Below are 27994 nucleotides of genomic sequence, written 5' to 3'. Positions count from 1 at the left end.
GAGTGCTCATTTAAAATAGGATGTACACACTAACAGTTTACGCTGCTCAGCCCTCACACAGTGGCAGATATCTGTCAGGCGGGACTGGGGGTAGGCTCTCTCGGAAATAATCTGCCCACGCGTTAAGCTGCTTTATCCCCGCCAAGCTTCGGTCGGACAGAGACGCCGCAGCTCCGCTCGCAGTCACAGCCTCAATTAGAAGAGGGGGGCAGAGAAAGGAAAAGTGACCAAAGGTGCGGAGCAAGTTTGAGAAATCGTTTTCTTTTTTCAGGATAACTGTGTGAATCAGAAGTGTGCGCTGCTGTTTGCTCGGATACATGACTGGACTCAGACAGACGCTCCTGAAGTCGAACCTACTGCTGTCTGGGAGGCAGGAGGCGTAAAACAAGTTAACAGAGGGAATTTAATAGCCACAGCCAGACGCTGGCAAGGGTGGCATGGGCATGGAAAAGGCTGGAGTGTGGATATTCCTGATAACAGCTTTTTTTAATCCAGGTGAGCTACTCTGCTTTTACAAAAGCCCGTTAATTAATGTTAATGTGAGCCCGGTTCTGCTCAACCAGGTGAAAGAAGTGCTGTGTGATCATGCGAATTTTGATGTCGATCCGCTACCTGTATTGCCGACACCAAAACCTATACTTTGAACCTGTAGAGGCAGCTGTAATTTAAGAGATGAATCAGTCAGTTTGCTCATTCTGAACACAATTTAATGACTACTAAATCACTGTGATTTTTACTTTCTACGATAATTAGTTAACAGCATAAAAGCACACATTTCAGGTTCATGTACATCACAGTCAACATAAAAGGGTTCATAAAGTACTGGACTGATCATGCTAATATCAATTCAGTACCAATACTAGCATTGGTTTCGATACTGCCGATTTTTGGATTGATCTGCCCAACTCGAGGTGAAAATCATGATTTCTCCGCTCTATGGCGATCCCAGTGAATGGGATGAAGTCAAAAAAACAAACTCATTTAATATAAACAGGTTAACCCAAAAGATAGAGAACTAACATGATTTTCAGAGCTTTATGATATTTATAAACCCTTTATAAAACAGAGAATTAACACATTTCTGTTGTTTTATTAATGCACTTTTATTTTGGGTTGCCAGGTTGTGGATGGTTATTACTTCTGCTAAATATTAGTGCATTTTTGTATGCGTATACACCAGGTGGATATATTAATACCCATTACCGTTAATTCTAGCATCATAAAGAGTTTGCATGTTGCATTAAAGGCAGAAATAATCTAGACATATTTGTTGCACCCCGGATCTTTTTTTCCCCACTGTGATTGACACGTTCACAGCCTGAAACTCCACTCTCATCTGCCCGTTTAAGTCTTTTCATCTGTCAAACCACAATCAGCAGTGATCAACTCCACAGGAAGTTGTACACAATGTCAGCAGGTGCGCTGCTGCAATCACACTAAAAACACAGGTGCCAGCGGAGAAAGTGTGCCACATATAAATGTGTGTATGTGTTTGGATGAACGCAGTAACTCTTGCTTTACTGTAACAGGTGCAGCGGTGTAATCACACTAAGCTAGGGCCAAACATACAGCTGTCATAAGAGTTGTGGTCTTGTAATATTGAAGCAGAGGGTGGGTGGGACCGAGGTATATATATTGCGTAATGGCAAAAGCTATTGTGGCTGCATATGGACGCTGAGCTGCTGTGATTGCTTTTTTCGCTCGTTCAGTGATAAACCCCCCAACTCCTGTGTGAGCTGAGCAGTAGTTTGCCTGTGTGCATACATGTGTTATTAGTGAGTATGAGGCTGGTGCATGTGTGCAGGATTGTCATGCTGAAGGCCAGAGCTGTGGATTAGAGCAGGGAGCAGAAGGGTGTAACAAGTTGATTGCTGCCAAGTCCCAGCCGGCTGACTGTTGCTGCAGTGTATCTGTCTTTTCTCTGGGCTCATGCAGACTCAGAGCACCTCTGCAGGTCTGTCAGATGGTGTAGGGTGTCACCAGGCTGATGTGAGTGCTGTCGCCACACTGTCCCCCCCTTTTGGAATATAAAAGTTTGAAATCCGTGTCTGCGGACTGACACAAAAAAAGGCTGAGTGAGACCAACAAATAGACATCCTCATGAATTCTAGCATAATCCACTGTCCACAGCTGGAACACACAGACGCCACCCCACAAAAATAATCCATCACAAACACACAGCCCGTCTGTTCCCTCCAGTTTTTTTTCCTTTCTCTTCTGTGTACCCCTTTCTCATTAGAGTCTGCAAATATTACGGCTCCCCCCCGCCGTCCCCCATTGTCTCTCAAACATTTGCTCTTCCTTCACAGATATTTTCCTCATTTCTCAGCATCTACCTCCCCCTCTTGGCTCTGTGTTCTCCTTTCATGTCTCAAACACAGATGCAGCAGCCATCATAATCCTTCATGAACTGCCCGCTGAACACCGGCCAAGCGTACTCTCCACGTTCCTGCGCTGCCACAGGGATTACACACTCGCATAGACACAAACATGTGTGGGTGTGTATTACACGCGCACAAACACACGTGCACACAAATTCCAAACAAACACAATGAGAGCTTATAATCGATCTGGGGGGAAATTAAAGAGAAGTTGTTTTTTTCATTTCATATTAGACAGAAATGGGCTGGAGCTCACACAGTTTAGTAAATGGAGTAAATGGAGGTCTACAAGTCAGTTTGATGCTGTGCAACCTTTTTGTTGGTGCTGCTGTGTGAATTTACATATAGTGGCATATATCATATCATATATGTTACTGTCAGGCCACCTGTAGTATGCACAAGGCAGGCTTCGGTGTGAGTGTTGTGTGTTTTTGTGCATGAGCACTCTACCTTTTAAAGAGGGCCTCTTTAAAAGTCTCACTATATTAGTTTTTTAATATCTGATTGACTTGAAATTTTGAACTTTTTATAGTAAATTTTGGCATAAAAAATGGACTTAGTGTCAGTCAAACCCCCAAAAAGAGAGAGGGAAATAGTTTGGTTTTCCTCTTTTGCCAGTTTAATCAGTCAAATGATTTTACAATGTGAATATACAATAATAAAAAAGAGACACAAATAGAGTGTATAATCCCCGATCAATCACAGATTTGATGGCCTAAAGATTAAACTGCTAATCTGTCCTCTTCCTCTGTCACATCAGGTCAGTTTTTTTCTTCTGGGTAGCAAAACACTGCAGCTTACTGCAGAAATCTTTATTAACAGAACCACGGCAGGTGATGAGATCAGTCTGAGTTTTTTTTAAACTCTCAGACACATGTTTGTAGTTACTTTATCTCTTTGGTATTGAGTTTGATCTCTGTGAACCAGTCATTCACAGAGATCATTTCATGAGTTAACCATAAGTCAGAAAGTTGTTTAACTGCAATTGAATGTTTAACTTGACCAAAATTGTAAAATAATTTACTGCTACCATAACTACAGATTTATGGCTACTGGTTGCTGCAGAGGTACTTTAAATTTAATGTATTGTCACATTAGGTCATTGTTTTTCATTGGTTTTGTGGTTTCAGACAGACTTTAGGAGTTGTTTTAATTAGAGTTTCAATAATTAGCAATCTCTTTAGGGCTGTATTTTACTGGTTGCTTACAAAAGGTTGGTGGGTCACTTCCAGCCGGAGACACAAATCCCCTTTGGGGTTGTGTCAGGAAGGGCATCCGGTTTAAACTGCTGTCAGATCAAACATGGAGAGCGACCTGTTTGGGCGACCCCTTGTGACAAGGGAACAACGGGGAAAAAAGGCAGCTCTAAAGAAAACAGAGATCAGCATTTTTACAGGAACTTAAAGTAATTACAGCAACAACTTGTACAATAATAAAACTCATGCTTGAACTGTTAATTAAGAGATTGATCGTGATAATACTCTTCCTTTCTTCCTTATTTTTTAAAAGCCTTCTACAACACCTGCAGGCACCTCTATTTTGAATTGTCACACATACAAGAAAATGTTCAAATTAGCCTCTCACGTAATGGCGCAGAAAGATGGGGATATCCACTCAGGATGCGAGGGAAAGGTCCAGCATGGTCTGGCTGCACGTTGCACATTCAAGTGTGAAACAATATTGGTATTGTTTTGTGCTTTTCCCATGCTCTTCTGTTGCCCATGCAGTGCTGTTTATGGAGTATTGCCATGTGGAGCTGTGAGGTCATTTCCCATACTCTAAACAATGGAAGAATGTGAATGGGCGCAATAGGAAAGAGGAACGTGGGAGAGATGTAGGGCAAATGAGATATGAGTGTGGTGTGTGTGTGTGTGTGTGTGTGTGTGTGTGTGTGTGTGTGTGTGTGTGTGTGTGTGTGTGTGTCAAGTTGGTCTATCGGTTCTTACCTTAAGCCCATAATGAGCTCAGCTGCTCAGCTCAGTAGGGGGTGCTATCAATGGGAGGTGTGTGTGTTAAAAAAAAATCCCACATAAGTGAAAGTGGGTCACGCCATGGATGAAGTTACAATTACACTTTTCAGTGTTACTCGCCGTGTTGTCTCATATTAACCAGATCTGATTAACAGTGAAAGAAAATTGCCCGGTTAAGTGAACTGCAAGAGCAAATCTTAAGCGGTGGGATAAGCAGCAGGTTAAAACTCACTGCTCGACATCTTTGGGGTTAGAAGCAGGAATAATAGGTACATTAAGCAGATCTGTGGGGTCAGGAACCTTTTCTCTAAAAGGAGTCATTTTCATGCATGGAGCTGCAAACTATATGTCGGTTCGACCCAGTATTTTGAGTTTCTTATGTTTTGGTTTATTTTTGCATTATGGATTAGTTCTTATTCTCTGGTGATACTGTTTTGATTATAATTATATTCTGATTCTTTAGTTATCCGATGATGATGATGTTGATGATGACGATGATGATTATTTCTGGTTTAGGTTTTGTTATCTTGCCCTCATGTTTGGTTTAGGTTGCCTGTGCTTAGTCTTCTCTGCCCGTATGTCCCTCTGTCTGTCCATGACATCATTATGCCTGTTTACGAGTCTGTGTCTCTGTCTGTCGTGTGCTTCCTGTTTTATTTTGTAGGTCTGTGTCCTATGTCAGTGCGTTCAGCTTTGTGCTCTCCCTGTCTCGTCAGTGTAATCAGCATCAGCCGTGTCTCCCAGCTGTTTCCTCTTCGCTTCGTTCACCTCTTGTATTTAGTGTCTGTCTTCCCCTACTCGGTGTCGCGTCGTTAACGTCTGTTCACCCTCGCTTCCTCTGTGTGTTCCGTTTGCCAGCCAGCCAGCCAGCCTACCTGCCTACCTGCCTGCCTGCCTGCCTGCCTGCCTAGTTATTCTGTTCTTCCAGTTTAGTTAGTGTTTTTCTGTTCTGCTTCTTACCAGCAATAAAGCTGTGTTTTGAGTTACTTCCGCCTCAGTGAGTCCTGCATTTTGGGTCCTCTCTTCCTGCCTGCCTACACACAGACATGACACAGGCTTTTTCATGGCACCACCACCAGTGTATATGCCACAGGTTAACCTACCAGTATGCACAACCTCTTTAATCAAAATTATATTTTTAATGCTAAAATAGAATTACTGGGTAAAACTTTATAATAGTGTCACACCATTAAGTGCTATTAAGGTATTAGCAAGTGCTTTATTCATAATTCGGCTTTCTTAAAAGTCAAGTTTGTGACAGATTTCTAAAATATTTGTTTGTTTTTTTGACAGTTGGTCTAATAAATGTGTTAAGCAGTGTATAGTTAAGGCAAAGACTCCTTGTTATCTTTGGCATGAATAATTTCTTGTCACAGCTACTCGAAATGTGTTTCCGCTGCCACATTCGTTTCCAGTCCTAAATGTATTTAGCATACCTTAGCATAATGACTGGAAACAGGGTGCAAGAGTTTTCCTGGCTTATATAGCTGGCTTCCCAGCCCCTCTGTTTATGTACAGTATATATAGTTATGGTACAGTATATTTCCTGAACTGTCTGGCTCACATAAATGTCACCACACATTTCATTCTTCATGATTTTGCAGGCTTTTTCAAAGTTTTAAGTGTGAGTTTAAAGCGCTAACATATGATTGAGCACACCAAAAGATAAATGCTGTGGCATTAGTGAGTCACTTTAGGATCCTTTTAAATGCCATTTACATATTTGTTTATAATTCTTTAGCCATTAGTGGCATTTTTTTTGCGACAAGCTGTTATTTGTTACTTTTAAAAAGCTTTGACTTGAAGTTGAAGACAAATGCTCCATTGTTACCTTTCTGAGGTGCTATATCATAGAATTACATGAAGTAAATGTACTCCATAACCTGTACTTATTCTTGTCGTGCTGTCAGGCCACAAAAAAAATTAAATAAAAATTAAGGGCTGTCGTAGACACATTCTTAATATTGTCATGATCTAATTCTTGTCAACAGTAAATCAAAGAAACAGCAGTTCTAATAATGATTTTTTTTCATTTACCTAAAAACTGGACAGCCAGTGTTGTATCATAGTGATACAGATATTTCATTCTGCAAACACACAGCTTCTTTATTTCTGATGTTCATCTTCCACCAGCTGTGTTTCAATATGTTGATTACCTTGATTCAATATGTTTTCGGGGAAATAGCTTGCATTCACTGGCAACACTTTTGTTAAAATTGAATAGGAGGTGATGGCTGAAATATTACATATTACCATATTTAGAACAAGAATCATGCTTCAGGTTAATAATTATATATATATATATATATATATATATATATATATATATATATATATATATATATATGTATATATATATATATATATATATATACATATATATATATATATATATGTATATATATATATATATATACATATATATATATATATATATGTATATATATATATATATATATATATATATATATATATATATGTATATATATATATATATATGTATATATATATATATATATATATATATATATATATATATATATATATATATGTATATATATATATATATATATATATATATATATATATATATATATATGTATATATATATATATATATATATATATATATATATATAAAGTGAGACTCCAGTTACTGTAAAACCATCCAGATAACTCTTGTCTTGACTAAATGGTTAGTTTAGAGCAGACTCTGAAAATAACTATGCATTACTTCAACCAAAGCAGGTTATAAAGATGAGCTGTCTATATGTACAGTAGTAAATGGGTCATAAATTATGTAATGCAAACGCACTTTAACATCCTGAATGCTGTAATCTGACATTGCTGGCCTTCCCCCCTCCTACAGACCCCCCACAAAAGCACACAATGAATTAATGAAAATGACCTTGCAAAGCGCAGTGAACCCCAGCATTAATACAAAACTTGCTAATATCATAAAACACACAGCTGTGTTTGACCATGGAAAGATTTTGTTCATATTGTGCAGTTGGGTCCTCCTAAGAGATCTGTCCAAGCTCTTGAGTGCATGTTTGCATGCAAATGCACAAAAGCCTATTAAATTCTCTGCGGATTGGTTTCTGTAACGTGACAGGAAAATGACAACAGCCTTTTCTCTGTAAATCTGTGTGATTTTGTGTCCCACAAATCAGTGTTCACAATCAAAATTCAGTCTGGCAACGGCTGAAATTGAACATTTGAATGAGGTACTGATTAAATAGCTAAGAGAGGACGGTGAAATTAGACAGCAAATTACCTTTGCTTTATCAACTGTCTTAGTTCCTGATCGCACTGATTCAGCAAGGTGCTGGAAGATGGCTACACTGAGGTCATAAAGGGATGACATGGTCAGCAACATTACTCAAGCAGGCTGGGGTGTTTAAATGACTCATGTGGTGCTCATTTATGCAAAATTTTTGATGCTAATATCCAGATGTTGCAGATGAGATTGGGATTCATGAGACCAGACAACGTTTTTGTTCTATTATCCAAGTTTTGGTGAGCACACAAGAATTATGGCCTCATTTTCCTGTTCTTAGCTGTTAGGAGTGGCATCCCATGTGGTCTAAAGCTGCTGTAGCCCATCTGCATCAAGGCTTGATGTGCATTCAGGGGTGCTCTTCTGCATACTTTAGTTGTAACAAGTGCTTATTTGAGTTACTGTTGCCTGGTGAGCTCATCACTGGACCCACTTCAGTTTGCCTACCAACCTGACATTGGAGTGGATGATGCCATCATCCACCTCCTACATCGTTCCCTCGCTCACCTGGAGACTGCTGGGAGCACTGTGATTTTGGACTACCTCACCGACCGACCACAGTATGTGAGGACTCAGGGCTGTGTGTCGGACAGGGTCATCTGGAGTACGGGGGCCCCACAGGGAACGGTTCTGGCTCCGTTCCTCTTCACCATCTACACTGCAGATTTCTCCCACAACTCCACCCAGTGCTTCCTGCAGAAGTTCTCTGATGACTCTGCAATAGTCGGCCTCATCATTGATGGGGACGACAAGGAGTACAGAGGACTGACTCAGGACTTTGTGGACTGGTGCCAGCTGAACTACCTCCAGATCAATGCCAGTAAAACCAAGGAGCTGGTGGTAGACTTCCGCAGGCACAAGCATCCTCCACTGCAACCACTGAACATCCAAGGTATGGACATTGAGGCTGTGGACAGCTACAGGTACCTTGGTGTTCATCTGAACAACAAACTGGACTGCACTCATGATTCAGAAGCCCTCTACAGGAAAGGGCAGAGCAGGCTGTACCTGCTGCGGAGACTCAGGTCGTTTGGAGTAGAGGGCCCACTCCTGAAGACCTTCTATGACTCTGTGGTGGCCTCAGCCATCTTCTATGGTGTGGTCTGCTGGGGCGGCAGCATCTCTGCTGGGGACAGGAAGAAACTGAACAGGCTGATCCGAAGGGCCAGCTCTGTTCTAGGATGCCCTCTGGACCCAGTGGAGGTGGTGAGTGACAGGAGAATGGCGGCTAAGCTGTCATCCCTGTTGGACGACATCTCCCACCCCATGCAGCAGACTGTGACAGCACTGAGCAGCTACTTCAGTGGGAGACTGTGGCACCCACGGTGTGGGACGGAGAGATTTCGCAGGTCTTTCCTCCCCACTGCTGTCAGACTCCACAACAAAGACTTTTTCAGCTGATCAAACCCTCACACGTGCAATAAGACTGCTATATGTGCAATTCTTGTACAATTCTTCTTCTGACGAAGTTGTACTTTTGTATTTTCTTACTCAGTTGTATATAGCATTTGTATTTCTATTTTATTCTATTGTATATATTATTCTATTCTATTCTATTTTATTCTATTGTATATAGTATTTTATTGCATTCCAGTGTTTTCTAATTTCTGCTACATAACTTTGCACTTTTGCTGTAACAAAACAAATTTCCCACCTGTGGGACTAATAAAGGTCATCTTATCTTATCTTTCTATCACCTCAAGTTAGTCTGGCTACTCTCCTGACCCATCTGACCTCTGACATCAACAACGCCTTTTCCCACTAGATATTTTCTTTTTTCTAGACCATTCTCTATAATCCTTAGAGATGGTGGCGTGGGAAAATCCCAATATATTTTTGAAATACTTAGACCAATCAAATTTCATTCCCATTCTGATGCTCGATTTGAACTTCGGGTGGTCTTAATCATACGTCAGTGTATTTAACTGCTGCAATTTCATTGGCTGTTAGATATTTGAGTTAACAAGCAGTACATAATAAAGTGACTTTTGTGTGCCACTAGGTGACAGTTGTTGTGAATTAGCATTAAATAAATAGAACAGAATTATTGAATTATTGCCCTTAATGTTACCATTTGATTTGCCAGAAACCAGATGTAGTAGAGATGCTACTATCTATTCTTTAATTACAAATTCTCCCCTTTGTATTGCATAATCATCTGTTAGACGAACAGGTGTGCCTAACAAAATCCAGTGAGTGCCTGTGGGATTGTAGCTGCTCAGTTTGTCTCCTTCGTTGTATTTTCTTGTTCATGATGCTCCAAATGTTTTCACTGGATGACAGTGAGCCAACAAACAACCATGTTCCTCCATACCATCGCGTTTACTGGCTTTTGAACTGTGAGCCGTTAAAGAGTCTGTGCAGTGATTTCCATTGCAGACTCTGGTGATCTCTGGATTTTCTGAGTCCTTTGATGATTTTATGCACAGTAAAATGAAATTCCCAAACCAGCTCTGATGTTATGTTGAGAAATGCTATTCATCAGTCGTTGAAGCATTTGGTCGCAAACTCTTACCCAGAGTGGTAGAAACGCCTCCCCATCTTTACTTCAGAAAGACTCAGCTTCGCTCAGCTCTGATATTTTTTAGTCTTGTTACACACTTTATCATGCAACAGACTGGCGACCTGTCCAGGGTGTACCCTGTCTTTTGCCCTACGACAGCTGGGATAGGCTCCAGCGCCCCCAGCATCCCTGAAAAGGATAAGTGGAAGCGAATAGATGGATAATGTAACAGCCTATGAAAAAACAAACAAACTGTGAGGTTTATACCAGCAACTTTTTCCATATCCCATTTTTTTAAAAATCAGTCCTTAGTATGTGCTTTTCAAAACCCAACAAATTCAGTTGCAGCATTTTAATACATATGAAGATATGTCCAACAAATTATAGGGGTTAAAAGTTTTGCAAATCAGTTTTCTGGTTATCTTGGTCTTAGGCCTTCAATCTGAGCCCTTGCAATTTTGCTTTGCTGGAGATTTTCAGTGCTAAGTGAGTGATTTCCCATGATGCTTAAAGTTCAGAGAGTGGTAAAACTATTTGAAAAGATTCTTAACAGTCCTGATTGAGGCAATTTAGTTTTGAACAATGCTCTGGAGTTCACTTTATGTTGGTAATGAACTGTGTCTACATCAGCAAGATCTCTGGAATTAAATTAGAGATACAGCTGTGTGTTGTTAGCACAGCAATGATAAAGCATGTAACAAGACAGTGCAGTCCAGGAGTAGTAACGCAGCAAATATCACCGGAGCACTATTCGAGCCCTCGGGAGAACCACAAAGCTGTATTCAGTCCTATCAGTTAGTATCTTTATCATAAACCCACTCTACTTCCTAATTCACAGCCACCTCTTTAATCATAAACAGACAGTTGAAATTAAACCTCAGTTCTACTACTTCAATAGATCCAAATGCACACACTCTGAGACTGGCAAGAATAGAACAAACAGAAAGTAAGCTTTTAATAAAACAATGATAGGAACTTACAAGCAAATACGAAAGTTATTAGATCCTATTCTGCGCTGCTCCCTTATTCAAAAGCTGGTAAATATGCAGCTGATAGCGCTGCATATTTATTTTGGATTTTTACACTGCACGCCTATTTTTGCATGCCTGGGGATGTTTCACTTATTAGGTGAATTTGTAAATGGTTATTCTTAAGGAGTCACCAAGCTAAGCTGATAATACGTCCAAAGTAAATAAGGAAACCAAAACTAACTAGACTAAGATAACCAAAGGCAGGGAACTGATGAAGATAGATTTTATTTAAAGTTCTAATTATTTTTCTAATGATACTACTCAAAGTGCTTTAGACTACAAGTCCATAACCATATATTCATACAGTACTGTATACACTCCAAGAACTGATTTATTAATTAATTAATTTTCTATGGTAAAAAGTAAACTAAAGCATCTAATGGGCTCTATTCATAACATGAAAATAATGGCCTGCAGAATGAAATATGGCACCTCGTGATCTTGTTTGTTTTCTTCTTCTTTTAATTATTTCAAACACGGAAACCCCTCCATGTGCAAATTATGTCTACGGTGTCTAATGTACAATGATGGTTTGGTTAGTTAGTAAGTTCCACTAACTAACTTGTACTTGTGTATGTGGTGGATGTGGCTCTGTGTTGGATTTGTTGAAGGAGATCAGTAAGTCAGTGGGAAAAGTAACAAATCACGCTTATTTTTATCTCTCTCTAATCCACAACCTTCGACCTCAGCTGACCCGTTACGCTGCTGAAATCACCTCTCACAGCTCAGCTCACTTTATGAGCTCAGCATATTTTCTGAGTGTGAACAACTTAAAGCACACCAGTCTAACGCTGTCAGCGTGTATGTTTGTGTGTTTGTTCATGGGAGTGTTTGTGTGTCTTTAACCTCTTCTGCTTCTCCTCTAGGAATAAATGGACAGACTGTGGAAATGGATGATGGGAAGTCAGGGTATGTTGGCTCAAGGGTGGATCTGCTGTGCCGGTTCATTAACAGCTCTCCGCCTGTCAAAATCTCCCAGGTATTAATTGCTCACCTAAATGAATGTACTATGCCAAGTGTATATGGTCCAAAACGTACTAAATCACAAAAACACAGTATATCTGGTCCAGGGGGTGCCTCATTTGTCACCCTCCCATCAAGGATGGCAGATGGCTGCCTCTACTTGGGCCTGGTTCTACTGCAGGTTTCTTCCGGTGAAAAGCTACTTTTTCCTTCCAGCTGTCACTAAATGCTTACTCAGTGTTGATCGTCTGGTTGTTAGCGTTTTCCTTCAATTATTGGAGGGTGTTTACCTTCCAAATAGAGCACCTTTAAATGACTATTAAATGACTATTATTGGCAGTCTTCAAAATTGAATTAAAGACTTTGACAGGTGGGATTGGCTCCAGTCCCCCCTGTGACACTAAAAATGGATCGATAAATGGATGGATGGATATAACAGACAAATAATAATTATCACTGAGATGACAAAACCACAACTATATTCGCAAAACTAAGGCTAAAAGTAGAGTTAGCAGAGGTATAATAAACTCTTAAAATAAGGTTTTTAGAAACAGCCTCTTAAACATTTTAGTAAATGGGACACAAATCCAGTAAAACCTGGAGTAATTCGCCTTTGCATGCAAGCGTGGTGGATATAATAATAATAGTAAACCTCGATCTATTTTCTAAACCGGTTATCCAACCAGGGTCATGAGAGGCTGGAGTCTATTCCAGCTGACATTAAGCAAGCACCAAAGTAACACCCTCGTCAGCCACTTACTCTCACATCCTCACCTATAGCTAATTTAAACTCACCAGTACAAGTATTTATTACGACACAGAACAGGTTCTTACATGGATTTCTCAGTGGTGGTTTTCACAAATAGTAGAAATGCACTAACATTTAACAATAAGATAAGATGTCAGTTTTGTAAACTGCTTTTTATCCTTACAACATTGTCTCTGTAGTAAGAAGTCAATCTAAATCTGTATTTGAAATCTGTATTTGGTTGAATAAAACAAATAAATAAACACTGCTAAATGCAGTCTGTTCCATAGGTATTTGGAAAGTGGTGGAGTTTTCACAACTTTCCGTCTCTTCTCCATCATAGTTATATTTAAATGAATAAGTCAAGATGCATTTGAGGTACAGTTAAGAATTACAGACATTTTTTTAACCCCACGTTCAAAGTTAACTGAGCAAACTGTCATAATTACGCTCATGGATTTTTGTAATCAAGGCAGCACGGTGGCACGGTGGTTAGCACTGTTGCCGCACAGCAAGAAGGTCCTGAGTTCAATTCCACCATCAGGCCGGGGTCTTTCTGTGTAGAGTTTGCATGTTCTCCCCGTGTTTGCGCGGCTTCCTCCCACCGTCCAAAGACATGCAGCTTGTGGGGATAGGTTAATTGGATAATCCAAATTGCCACTAGGTGGGAGTGTGAATGGTTGTCTGTCCCTATGTGTTAGCCCTGCGACAGACTGGCGACCTGTCCAGGATGTACCCCGCCTTTTGCCCTATGACAGCTGGGATAGGCTCCAGTGCCCCCCGTGACCCTGAAAAGGATAAGCGGATGGATGGATGGATTTTTGTAATCACGTGAAGGTAAATCATTTGCAGCCCATGACTGAAACCAAATGCTGATTTTCTTCCTCTGAGATGCTTTATCAGGTTGCTGCTTGTTTATGTGTATTTCTAAATTCAGTTTTATTGCTAGTAAGTGACAGACATGCTTAGTGGAGCGTATCTTGGTTAAAAACAATATATCTTTTCTCCCATATGGAAAAGATATATATAAATCTTATAAAGTTTTTATCTGTCTTGTATGAAACTTGTATGAAAAGCATACAAGAGTGAAAACACATATAAGATCCCTTGAAAAATTATATAATGAAACTTGTATGTTTTGTATACTTACTAAAAAATATATGAAAGTAATGAGAAAGTGGCCACTTTCATGAGTAAATCATGTAAGCCTTAAATGATTTATATATGATTTACTCATGAAAGTGGCCACTTTCATGAGCAAATCATATATGTTTTTACTATTTCTTTTCCATATGGGCTAATTGGCTCAGTCATTTTGGGGTCATTATCTTTTTGCACTGCATTTGATTAAATCAGAAAGTGTCATTTCGAAATTCATCCTGCTACTTCTGCCAGCAGTCACATTATAAATAAACACCAGTGAAGCTGTCCGTTTGGCAGCCATACCTGCCCACAACCTCACACACTGACCTAGCAGGTGTGTGAGAATCTCGTGTGCTTCGGATAATGAGCTCTTTCTTTCCTTCTCCCTGCTTTTCTTTTCCCATTATTCTGGTTAAAGCCAGTCTTAGTTTAATCTGTCCAATGAGCGTTGCAGACATCCTGAAAGGTGACTCTAGTTCATAGAGTTTGACTGTAATAAGCATACCACCTTGAGATTGTTCTTGACTTTGTAATAAACAGGAAAACAACTCTACAGTCATCCAGGTCACTTGTGTTCCTGTTTGGTGTTACTGAATTGGCCAGTGTCTTTCAAATAGCTAATTTTAGACACTTCTTAAGTTTCTCTCCTGTCTTTTGTCTTTCCTGCCTAATTTCACCCCATTAGCGTCTCTTTGGACCTCATATTGAGAGCATATTGAAATTAACTTCAGACCTTTAGTCTCCTGAATTTATTAGTACTTCTTAGTAGGGCTGGGAGTTGTTTAAAAATATCGATATATTTTTATACGAGATAAGATGTGACAATATCCTTTATATCGATATAGTCTATGTTACGTTATAATTATAGTTGTGGAGCCACAAGTTTGCCTCTCTTTCGTCAACTTTTGTCTTTACGCAACGTTACTCGGCCTCGCCTCTCCTTCACTGAACACAACTCCCCCTCCTTCCCCATCGCTTCACCTGCAGGCAGCGACAAAATGGACACGGCAAATCTCCGTTAACGAGTTACTGCGCATCGCTCCGTGCGTGGGGCTGGACGGCGTCAACGTGTTAACGAGCTAACCACGCTAACGCCATGAAGCCCACAGGGGCTGCACGGCCTAAAATCCTTTCATTCTCTTTAAAAGTTGACAGCGCGCCTTTTGTATGAATTCTGGTTGTGCTTGATGACCGCGAACCGATTTTATGTGGTACACAGCGCTCAGCAATCTGTCAAAAAATGTTTTAGTACGACTTTGGTAAGCTACGGAGCTGCACCGCTTGATGGATTGTCGGAGCATTATGGCTACCGAGGAGCCTCGCGTAGTAATACGAACTAGTGATGTGCGGATCGATCCTGAAATATCGATTCCTCCGATACCAGTTTTAGAATCGATTCTCACATTAAAATATCGATATTTTAGTAATTTAGGGTAAATTTGTAGTTTACCATTAACATGAACACAGTGGAAAGTAACTATATCATTCAGATTGTCTACATTCGAAGGAACTACTTCCTCTTCCACCTTTCATAGTCATGTGCAAAATACGGGTGCATAAATGTCTGCAGCCCCTTGGCGTGCGCACTCACAACAATGGCTGAGCGTAATTGGAGTCATGTGCGGACTATTTTACCTCCACAAACAGCTGAGCTGGTTTGCGATACATGTGGCAAAAAAGTGAGGTGTTGTGGCAACACCACTAACCTTGTCAAACACCTCAGAGTAAATCATATCACAGAATATGACAAGCGTATGTTGAGGCGAACTGAAGAGGAGGAGAGAGACAGGTGCTGCTAGGGCGAGACAGACGTCTCATGGAGTCCTTTAGTGCTGCAGGCAGGCAAGGTGTTCAAATAGCGCATAACTTCAGTTTTTTTATTTCTATATGATTAACTCTGCATTATTAAGTGATAAGAACAAGTAATCTGTTGTCCTTTAATCATTATGACACTTAAATTTGAGATACAGTAAATAAAATAAGTTTTTGTACAAAGTATCGGTATCGGATCAGTATCGTCGATACCACCCTGAATTCTACTTCGTATCGGATCGGAAAGGAAATCAGTGGTATCGCACATCACTAATACGTACTCTGCTTCAACGTAATATTACCGTATTGTGTGTGTATAAGGACCATAAATGGCACCTGTTAAGAGACATGCTTACGAAGCGGATTTCAAACTCCAGGCTGTCAGTCATGCAGTAGAAGTTGGGAACAGAGCAGCTGTGAAATCTGTCTCTTTGTTATTATGCTCAGCGTCTTTTAGTTTATATTTTGACTGCACAATTGTGAGCTCTTTGTTATACACAAAACCAACATAGTTTTCTTTTATTTATGGAGCCTTATTATTTAATAAATGCTCACAATTTATTTTTGAGTAATTCTTTTCATGCACATCTATGCTGTATGTTAATAAAAGTGCCCGTGTGACATCTGGGACACAGCTTTGACTAAGAACTCTCTTTTTGTTCTTACTTTATGGCTTTAAAAAAATATCAAGATATGAATTTTGGGTCATATCGCCCAGCCCTACTTCTTACCGCTAAGTTGTTCAGTGGGTGTTGTTCCTGGAAAAATGGGGCACTATGTAAAATGGGTTTAGTTAACAGTTAATGTAATGTTATTGAATATTTTGATCACATCCTGATTATTTGGATCCAGATTATTAACTGGATTTTGGACCTCCTTTTTTTTTTTTTTTTTTTTTTTTTTGGGCCTGTCCCGTTTGGCTCTTTTGCCATCAGAATTGTTGTCTAAAGGCAAAGAAAGATGCCCAACGGATTTACTTTACCAAACTGACCATCCCAGCCTTGCCGTAATGGTCCATTTGATTCACCTTTTATTGTTTATTTTATTTTCACTTACTGAATACGGGACAGACTTGACTGGGGGAAAGAAGGGAAGAAAGAAAGAGGGAAAGAGAAACAGCTGAGAAGAGGGACGGGGGAGAAGGGCAAAAGACAAAAACCAACAGAACGGGCAGAGATAAAAAATGCATATATCGATCACCTGGATCACCTGCTGAGAAAGAAAAAAGAAAGCAAGCAGAAGAGAACAAGAGTAATAGAATAAACAACATCACAATGATATATGGGAATATGACAGTAAATACTAAATGTTAAACATTATTGTGCAGCACATAAGATCAACAGAACACAGTGTGCTTTGAGGTAGGAGCCAAAAAGGGTGTAGTTTGTGGGTGTGATCACCCGTGTGTACACCTGTGAGCATGGACGCGCTTGTTTTTTGTTTTTTTAAAAGGTTCCTTCATGTAATGATCTGCTAGAGGGTGTGGGGGGGCCACAGCCCCGTCCTCCAGGGCGTGAAGCAGGTGTGGAGGAGATCAAAACTCCAGACATCCAGAGGCCCCCAGAACACAAGAGACCAAGGAAGACCAACAGAGGGGCAGCTGCGCCACTGTCCCGGAAAGAGCTGAGGAGAGTCCCAGATGAGGGCTCACTCAGCAGCCGCGGAGCAGAAGCCAGGGGGAGTTGCAGTGACGCGCCCGTGAGCTCCGCCGGCAGCCAGCTGCGCCTGAGTGACCGAGCCCCAGGCCGAGAGGCCGGGGGCACCCCACCTCCGAAGTGGCCCGAGCGAGCCCCAGGCTCCAGGCCCCGATAAGCGGCCGCCAAGGAGTGAGCCGGTGTGTACCTGGACGCCCATCCCCGGACACAAAGAACCACCAACGCACCGATGTCTGAGGGGGTCCGCCACTGGCAGGGGAAGTGGTGGTAGGGGGAGATAGGCCTCCAAACCTTGGAGGGCCTGAGATGTCCCCAGAGAGGTGGCGCCTGACACCCAACCTGACATATAGACACAGACATACAGGCACACACAGATACAAACATCCATTCCCACCCTCATGCTCTCATATGCACTTACTCCACACTCAACCAACGTGGAGACAGACATAAAGAGACGTTGTACACACGATCACACTCCCCAAGCGTACCCTACAAACCGGGTCTAGGTGCCCTCCCCCCCTGGAGGGGGGAACTGCACCCAGACCCAGGTGGTGTTTCCCTTTTCCCTGCGGTGGGGGGAGGCAGACCGCCCCGACTCCGCAGCAGCAGGAAGGCTCCACACTCCAGACCGCAGTCGGACGGCCAACTCCTCCTCCTAGCCCCCCTGCTCCAGCAGGTCGCAGAGAACGGGGGTGAGAGAAGACTCCAAACCTCCCTCCACCCGCTCATTGTAATGTTGATGCATGTGTGTTCTAAGGTGCATTTAAAACCCAGGAGGGCATGGAGCTACCTGCCAGAGAGCAGCAGGTAAGCGTATGGTCCCTCCTGCTAGCCCTCAATGTCTACGTGGGATTTTGGACCTCCTAACAGACTGACCACGTGGTGAGGATGGGGAGCAGAGTCTCCTCTGAGCTAACAATCAGCACAGGATCACCACAGGGCTGTTGTCTCAGCACTAAACTCTTCACAACACTGTCATCATCAAGTACGCTAATGGCATCACCATCCTCGGGCTCATAAAAGGTGGGGGATGAGTCTGCATATAGGGACTTGGTTAAAAACAATGTCTACAGAGAGGAGAATAACCTCCTCCTCCTTAACATAAAAAAAACATCAAATAATTGCAGACTTCAGAAAACACCCCCCGCTTCTATAGCCATCAATAGGACTGAGGTAATGAGAGCCGACAGCCACAAGTTCTTTGGTTTTCATGTGACATTGACTATGACTGTAAACATCACAGCAACAGTGAAAAAGCTCCAGCAGCAGCAGCTTTATTTCATCATGCTGCTCAGGAAGGCAGAAGTGAGCATTCATGCCCTCACTCAAGCTTACAGAGAACTGATGGACAGCATCCTGACTCCTGGCATTACTGTCTGGTACAGAAACACCACCCAGGCCGAGAGGAAGGCTCTCCAGAGAGTCATAAAGACTGCAGAGGGATTATAAGGCTTCATCTTCCATCAATGAAACAAACCACTGTAAGATAAGAGCACTTCATATCATCAGAGACATCCCCATCCTTAATAACAATAAAAAAACAATCAGCACACAGCCTGAGACGCAGCACAGCAGACACAGCACACTTCCACTACAGCTTCACTCCTGCCACAATCAGAATGATGGCAAGAAACAAAATAAGGACTGACTAAAATACACACAAGTGTAATAAACATTTCCATAGCATGCAATATGTTTTCATACTATAGTTATTTAAGTGTTTATAGTAATTTACAGTGACTTGCTGTTCCTTAAACTTGGAATAACTTGAAATATTGCCCCTTAATTGATCTTTGTTTTATTTAGCTTTGACTCTAATCGCTGCTCAATGTCTCTAGTATGTGGCAAATAAAGATTTTTTAATCTATCTTTTCTGATTTGATTTAATTTTAAATACGTTATGATGTACAGGGATACAATTACAAAACTTGTGCCACTGTCTAAAAAATGATGGGCCTGACCCAAGTGGGATAAACTCATTTCCTACAATAGGAATGTTGCCTCAAATCATATTTGTTGTGTGACATCTGTGGCTCATCTAAGATCTTTCAAACTTGAGCAGTATGATGTTCTCCGTCATGTCAGGCATCTTTTCTCCATCGTGAATCATCCTTCTTTCTTTAGGTAACATGGCAGAAACTGGTGAACGGCACAAAGCAGAACGTGGCAATAGCAAATCCATCCCTGGGTGTGTCTGTGGCCCCGCCCTACAGGGACCGCGTTACCTTCAAGAACGCAGCGGTGAGGCGACGAACTCCCACTCTTGAAGACACCACCATCACTTTCTCTTCACTTCGCCTCTCTGATGAGGCCACCTACATCTGCGAATACACCACCTTCCCCGCAGGAAACCGAGAGAACACAGTGAACCTGACTGTCTACGGTAAGGCAGACCTTTGATGGATGATCTGTCGGTGTAGCACAGGTGGATTGCCATCCTCCATCCTTGACAGGAGATGCTGGACGTAAAATTGTTAGAGTTATGATAAGCATAAAAGGTTCAGGACTTTAGAAACTGTAGACTCATGAACAAAAACTTGTAACGTGAGGTCCATATTCAAATGCATCTACTCCTCATATTTCTCTAATTTCAACAGACAACATAAATCGCTGTCATCATGTATCTGCCAGCAGGAAAACCAATATGAATGTCAGAGATGATGTGTTTGGTTATTTGAATATTTAGAGTGCCAGTGTATTGCTCTCTTAAAAATATCAACAGTCCCACCGTCCTTTAAGCTGCTTATTACAGAGTTTTTTGATTATCTGAACACTCACAGTCAGACATGCCAGGACATTTGAAGACATCATATTCAAATCAAGAAACAACCCAACTATTTCATAATTTTGTTTGGCCTAAATAAAATAAAAAAAGTATCATCAGTGCACCGTTTAAAAAAAAAAAAATCCTGTTTTACTAGGCGGTTCTTTATTCATCTGTAACAAGTTTAGTTTTTTTCAAGGTCGAGAATGCACTGTCGCACTCATTTCTTCATTCATATAACAGAAGTTTTCTTGATTGATTTTGTTACTTTCCTAAATATACAGTGTAAACCAGCTTTCAGGTGACTGCTGTCGATACGCTATATGAACGAAAGCTTTCGCTTAATCGTTAAATTCAGGTGTTTTCATCCATACACTTAGCCTCTGCAAACATTTGTGAAAGAATCGGTTGTTCTTAAGGTGTTAAGGAAACACAGCAACTCTGGAAAAAAAGAGCCAGACCACGTAAAGCAGGGGTGTCGAACTCCAGGCCTCGAGGGCCGGTGTCCTGCAGGTTTTAGATCTCACCCTGGGTCAACACACCTGAATCAAATGATTACTTCATTCATTAGCAGGCATCTGGAGAACTTCAAGACATGTTGAGGAGGTCATTTAGCCATTTGAATCAGCTGTGTTGGATCAAGGACACATCTAAAACCTGCAGGACACCGGCCCTCGAGGCCTGGAGTTTGACACCTGTGACGTAAAGAATCACAAGTCGCTGAGTATTGAGCTCCATAGTGCATAAAAGTTGCTGACTCAGTAACTCCAGAGCTCCAAACCTCCTCTTACATTGACATCAGCACAAAAACTGTGTGCTGGGAGCTTCATGGCTCCTGTACATGTAACGTGTGGCCCGGTACTTTTGTCTATACAGTTTATATAAGGTCAAAGCCATAGTTTTACTTATCAGCACTTTCATCAAACATTGTGTTGTATTACATTTTCACAGTTCGCCCAACAACTCAGATGAGTCTGTCCACACCAACACTGGTGGCTCGTTCATCCAACCTAAAAACTCCAGTGGCTACCTGCGTCTCTTCCAATGGAAAGCCACCCGGTACAATCAGGTGTGTGGGAATTCACTTTTCCTTTTCACAGCGTGCTGTCCTCTGATTAAGGTTTGCCTTTGTCATCTTCAGATAATGGTAAATGGCCTGTATTTATATAGCGCTTTACTAGTCCCTAAGGACCCCAAAGCGCTTTACATATCCAGTCATCCACCCATTCACACACACATTCGCACACTGGTGATGGCAAGCTACATTGTAGCCACAGCCACCCTGGGGCGCACTGACAGAGGCGAGGCTGCCGGACACTGGCGCCACCGGGCCCTCTGACCACCACCAGTAGGCAACGGGTGAAGTGTCTTGCCCAAGGACACAACGACCGAGACTGTCCAAGCCGGGGCTCAAACCGGCAACCTTCCGATTGCAAGGCGAACTCCCAACTCTTGAGCCACGATCGCCCCAGATAATGAGAGTGTTACTGCTAAATCTGTCTCATCTCCATGCTTTCCTCTTTTTAAAAACTTCTACTTTTTGTCCACTAAAATAAACATTTAGGTTACATTTACTGCATACACATGTATTTGTGCATCTCCATTAAGTCCTCACTGATGTGAGCAGGTGGGAGACCAGGGTACCTGGAGAAGTGACCACCCGAGAGTACAGGAACTCAGACGGGACATTCACGGTTCAGAGCGACTACATTTTGGTGCCCAGCAAAGAAACGCACAAAGAGACACTCACCTGCGTCACCACCTACAACGAGGAAGTCTACACTGACAGCGTCACCCTCGATATTCAGTGTAGGCCTCTTTTAAACCTAACAACCACATGACAGTACAGGCACTGAGAGCTTTTGTTGTGATAGTATTGCCAGCTAAATGTTTGTGCATGTGTGCGACAGATGAGCCAGATGTTTTAGTGGATGGGTTTGATGGAAACTGGTACCTGAACCGAGACAATGTTCAGCTGAGCTGCATAGCTGATGCCAACCCGGCCGTCTCTCTGTATCAGTGGAGAGTGTGAGTATAGCTCTAACATTTATTTTCTTACTTCCAGCACTCATGCAGCAGAGAGCAGATCATTTTCACTGGCTTCACCAGCGTGGTGTCTGAGTGTGATTCCAGCTTCTGCTTATGCATTATATTAAACTGCCATTTGACTGATTAATAGTCACAAACACCATGTAAACTCTTTATACTATTGACCAAATTACAATAGTGTCAATTTAATTCAGTTTAGCTCATTTTTATGCCATCTTGGGTGTAATGGCCGACCTAACAGCTCATTCAAGAGCTATATTTTTAGTTGTCACAGAAACCCTGTCCCACAGCGATGTAAGCAGGCTTTTATATAAAGAACCAGTTCAAATAATATAGACTGAATGTAACTTTTAAACTCTTGCGAGCCCTGAAGTGAGGTTCCCTCTTGGTTTTATTTCTTTCCCTTTTAGCTTCCTACGATAAAAGCATTCTTTCTTCCTTTTCTGGGGAGAGTTTACGTAGTGGTCTCTGTTGTCCTACTAGTCACCGTTTTAGCTCCAGATAGCTCCAGGAGAAACCTGTTTTGATTCAACAAGTCTTCATTTTCCTGGGAGATTTCATATCCAGTGGCAAATAGTGGTAGTGAGGCTTATAAGAACAGAAGGTGTTTTTATAATTTAGCTTCCACATAGGGAGATCAGAATCCGCTTCATAATTAAAAAGTTAAAGCCTAACAGCTGCTGCTGAGTGTCTAAGAAACATTGTAATATCTGGTCGTACTTTATCAGTTACACAGGAGTCTATTATTCCTAACGGCTTTATATATTTTTGTAGCTTCTGTTTTGTGGTGTACTCCTGGGTTTGTAAACTTTGATTTCACACCACTGTGTACTGTTCAGGATTAATGGCACCATCCCGAGCAATGCTGAGATCCGAGACAACGTCCTTACCTTTAAAGGGCCGGTCACATATGACCTGCAGGGAATCTACGTGTGCGATGCAACGAACAGCATCGGGACAAGATCGGGCTCCGTGGAGGTCAGCGTTTTAGGTAAGATTACATGAATTTGTCTGAAATTCAACATTACTACTTCTGATATTGTTAATGCTTTACTATTAATAATAGTAATATATAACACTCCTTCAGAAACAAGGTTTTGCTTACTGCTTTACACTCAAATTTTCTGTGCTGCACAGTTTTTGGAGCTTTTCCTTAAAAGTGTGTTGTTGGGTTTTTTTTTCTGCAGAAAAACCTTTACCGCAGATCGCAACGAGTGATGTCATCAGCGTAATCGCCTTATTATTGGCTGCTGGAGTGCTCCTGGGCATTACTATCACAGTCCTGGTGCTTAAAATAAGAAGTAGAAAGTACGACGCCTCGTACGTAAACAGCTCTCCATCTTTTTGCTTCACACGTGCCTGTTTTTTACGACACGGTTTAAAACCTTTAATACATCACTTATTTTGTTTTCTGCTTGATCAGTGACTCTCCATCCAGAAAATTGTCCCAGCCAATAAGAAAAAGGCCAGCAGATGACGTCCAGGTAACGTTTGCACTGAGTGGAATTTAGATAGCACATATTTAAAAAGTTTGTAAAATGTCCACAGGGATTTGGCTAATCCACTAATAAAATAGAAATAAAAATAAAATTGTTCCGGGCCACTACTGAGAGGACAGAAACTTCAGTGAGGACTTTTATGTCGTAAAGTATGTACCTATAGTTCAGGATTTGTACTAGCTTAGATACAATTACCCCTTATTTCTTCATGTTTTCCTTCCAAGAAGACAGACTTGTTTTTTTAAGTAAGTAAGTAAGTAAGTAAGTAAGTAAGTAAGTAAGTAAACTTTATTTATTAAGCGCTTTTCACAGACAGACAATCACAAAGCGCTGTACACAAATATTAAAATAAACAATAAATTCAATAGACATTATATACAATGTAAAAGATCAAACGTAAAAAATGTAAAAAATATAAAATATGTAGATCAACAAAAGGCTTGTTTGAACAGAAGAGTTTTTAACTGTTTTTTAAAAGAATCCACAGAGTCAAGCAAACGTAATTGTAGTGGTAAACTGTTCCACAGCCAGTGGGCTTGAGCAAGTTTTCCAGGTTCATAAAGGCCTTTTAAAGCTTTTCTTTGCTGCTTTTTCCACTGTTCATGACCATTTTTAGAGGAATTATTTGTTTGTTTGTTAAACCACTTAACACCGACTGAGTCATTCAAGCTTAAAAAAAGTCACTTAACTCAAGGGATAAACCAGTGTTGAGTGTACACACTGGTTCAAAAGAAAGAACCAATTTTAAATTGTACTGTTAGACACTTTATTACCAGCAGCCCCCCCTCAATTTAGTTATTTGAATTTCAACCTTAACACAGTTTGACAGGCATAAAATAGTAATTTGGCATCTAGATGATCCCCAAATAGGTTTTAGGCAAAAACTTTGATTGGTGTGCAGTATGTTCTCAGGAAATTTCAAGTAACTGGACAAGTGGAAGACAACAGAAGACCTGAAAACTATTTACAGCAGATAAACAGTATCTGACGCCGCTTTCTTAAGAAACAGGAAGAAAAATCCAGCAAAAACATGACACAGGAGCTGGGAGATGCATCTGGCCCCTCTCTTGAATAGTTTTCTGTTCACTGACGCCTCATCAGGATTGGTCTCAGTGGAAGTGTGGATGTTAAGAAGCTATTCTTAATGAAGGGAAACAGGGAGAAAAGGGTGGCGGTATGCCACATTACACAAGAACTGGCCTGAAAATCAGTGTCAAATTTAAAAATGTCATTAGATATCAGGTCAGGATAGAGGTACAGTGACTGTCTTCAGCCATCTGTAAAACATTGTGGAGGTTCTGTCACGGTTCAAAGCTGCATTTCAGCCAGTGGTGAACATAGATTATAGTAGATAGAAAAACATGAACATAGCAAATGACCACAAACACACTTCCAATTCTATCAAAAGCATACCTGGATAGAAAAACACAGCGGTGCACTATCAGTCATGGATTGTCCTCCCCAGACCCTGGACATCAGCATTAGCCGCGTGGGGTCATCCTGACAGAGAACGGAGGAAAAGCCAGCCGACATCCAAAGAAGAGCTTTGAGTACCCTTCAAGAAGCTTAAAGAATTATTCCTGAAGACTAATTAAGGAAATTACAATAAAGTTTGACTGAGAGTGTTCAGGCTATGTTGAAGAGTAAAGGCAGTCATACTAAATACTGACTGTAAATCTTATTAGAATTGTACAAACTCTGTTTTTGCCTTATATGCCTTATTTATGTATTTCCATGTAAGTTTGTACCTGTTTCCCATCTTCCTTCACTGAAAAAAAGACCATGTTGGATTTACTTAATTCAATAGTGGACATTGGTGGCACACAGTTGTTTTGCTTTGGCAGAAACTTAAACAACTTAGTTAAATCAACATAACTTATTCATATTCAATAAACCTGTGCATTTTGTGTTGATTAAACAGGATTGAAACATGTGTAGATGAAGTAAGTTGAACTCCTGGAATATTTTAATCGTTCACAATTTTGTCATTTTATTCCAAAACTATTCAATAGCTTTTACCCCAGTACTATGTGGTCACTTAAATACTACATGTTATCTTCATATTATATAATGTTCAACAAAGTCTAGAGTCTGGTTAACATAAACATTAAATGGATTTAATGTGTGTTAGCCCTGCGACAGACTGGCGACCTGTCCAGGGTGTACCCTGCCTCTCGCCCTATGACAGCTGGGATAGGCTCCAGCGCCCCCCGCGACCCTGAAAAGGATAAGCGGAAGCGAATGGATGGATGGATGGATGGATGGATGGATTTACAGCAATTACCTTCCTCCTATCTTTATACAAGTTGGAGGGGTGGCTGGGGCATAACCCTGAAGTGATAGATTAAGAGGCAGGGTACACCTTGGACAGCTCACCAGTCTATCAAGTAGAGACAAACAACCATTCATGGGCAATTTGGAATTAACCTAACTCTAATAATTGCATGATTTTTAACTGTGGGAGGAAACCAGAATACCCAGAGAGAACCCAGTGCAAACTAGCCAGATTGCAGATTTGAACCCAGGACCTTCTTGCTGTGAGACAACAAAATTGACAAAAGTTTGAAATCTCATGTGATCTTGTGAATTTCATAAGTCCAGCAACTAGCCACTCTTACTAGATTGTATCATGTCATCTCAACAAGAACAAATTAAGGTGTTGAATTTCATACAAATCCTACATGATTTAATTACGTTCACCATAGAAACATGAAATTATTTTGTTCAAATTACAAGTTAGACTTTTGTAAATGTAACAATCACCCAGCCTTCAGCGGCTGCTCGACTTGACTGAGATGGATGCCTTCCTCAAACCACGATCCAAAGCCGTCGAGATGAAATCACATGCAGTGTCGCGAGATTTAACATTGCTATATTATTGACTTACTTACTCACTCGAACATGATATGAACAATTTAATATACCATCTCTGCATATAATGCAGTTTCTACACTATACTGTATCTACACTTCACTTTAAAGCATCAGGCAATTGTGTTGAATACACGCAAGATGCTTACATAAATCCAAGAGATGGGCAATCCCTTTTTTTCAGTGTAGTGAAATTTAAACCCCCCCCCCCCCCCCCCCCCACAGATGATTCACGACTCACAATACTGTAGATCTTTAATAAACACGCCTCCTTTCTTCACAGCATTCAGCACGGTTTTACGAAGAGCTTCCAAGCACAGCTGACTATGTGAGCTACAGACTGGCCTGTAACAAAGAGGATTACCCAGAGCCCTACTCCCCTCCAATCAACCCTCCTCTTACATTTCTTCCCCAGCACCCCTACCACTCTACTCCTCCAAACCCTGCAACGACCATCAGCAGCACCGCCGCATCAGGAAACACCTTCTCTCCTCCTTCACACACCACTGCCATCTTTAAATACCCCTCTGTACCAGGTCTGTCCTCTCCTCCCCCAGGAGTAGCAGCGTACACTTTTCCCAAAGAGCAGTATGTCTGAAACGACATCAGCGAAACGACACGAATGAAAAAAAAACAAAAAAAAACCCCAAACATATTTAACCTGACTGGACTATGGGGCAGTGTCTCTGCACCACTGAGGATAAGGACAATAAAGGTTTGGCTATTGGACTTTGAATTAAGGCCAGTTTGGAAACATTTTCTCTCTTTGTCCTGATTTATTGTGCTCTACTTGTTCAATGAAAAAAGGAAGGCTGTGACCCTTAAAGGTGAATTGAATTTCTTTTGAAAAATGTCTATTTCATGGTTGTATTAGATTTTGATTATATCAAACTGAATGGATGGGGTTATCTCTTGATGTGGTTGATTACTTACTTTATCCTCTATAGCATCATTTTGTAAAAAAAAAAAAAGAAAAAGAAAAAAAAAGGAAAAAAATAAAGAAAAGAAAAGAGGAAAAAGTAAATGGAAACAAAAAGAAAAAAGAAAATACAGTTTCCTACTTGATATTTGATTCCCATTGTCTTCATCCCGTGGAACAACAGATATTACCTTTTGATTTTACCTCTTGGTTTAATGTAATACTACTGCTGTGCTTGTATTTTGTATAATCTACCTTTTTTTCTATGTAAAGAAAAATGTTTTTATTTACTGAGGAGATTATGTGATGATTTGTAAAGTTGATGTTTTTATTTGTGGTATCTGTGGGTTTTAGCATTCATTGACACTGGTTGTTATTTTGTTAAATAAAAATGATCACATAAATGTG

General features: G+C 40.9%; 1 protein-coding gene across 1 annotated transcript; it reads left to right on the top strand.

Moving 5' to 3' along the window:
* Positions 1-27: 27 nt before the first annotated feature.
* nectin1a (nectin cell adhesion molecule 1a) lies at positions 28-27994 on the top strand. The gene is made up of 10 exons (XM_085470202.1): positions 28-495; positions 12031-12143; positions 19610-19868; positions 21201-21318; positions 21877-22058; positions 22160-22277; positions 23138-23289; positions 23486-23618; positions 23722-23782; positions 26951-27994. The coding sequence occupies exons 1-10, from the start codon at positions 438-440 to the stop codon at positions 27263-27265; spliced, it is 1509 nt and encodes a 502-aa protein (XP_085326328.1). The 5' UTR covers positions 28-437; the 3' UTR covers positions 27266-27994.

The sequence above is a fragment of the Copadichromis virginalis genome, linkage group LG10 (genome assembly GCF_057382275.1).
Source record: "Copadichromis virginalis isolate Kocher_CV1m ecotype Utaka linkage group LG10, C_Virginalis_male_GT1.1, whole genome shotgun sequence".
In the NCBI taxonomy this organism is placed as follows: domain Eukaryota; kingdom Metazoa; phylum Chordata; class Actinopteri; order Cichliformes; family Cichlidae; genus Copadichromis; species Copadichromis virginalis.
The sequence above is the reverse complement of the archived record's forward strand: the minus strand, read 5'-3'. Positions and strand labels throughout refer to the sequence as shown.

Bases quoted from the DNA above. Each gene is read 5' to 3' on its own strand.
- nectin1a (XM_085470202.1), top strand. From the start codon at position 438: ATGGGCATGGAAAAGGCTGGAGTGTGGATATTCCTGATAACAGCTTTT. The intron at 19,869-21,200 runs GTAAGGCAGACC...ACATTTTCACAG, and splicing joins AGTGAACCTGACTGTCTACG to TTCGCCCAACAACTCAGATG. The intron at 23,619-23,721 runs GTACGTAAACAG...CTGCTTGATCAG, and splicing joins AGTAGAAAGTACGACGCCTC to TGACTCTCCATCCAGAAAAT.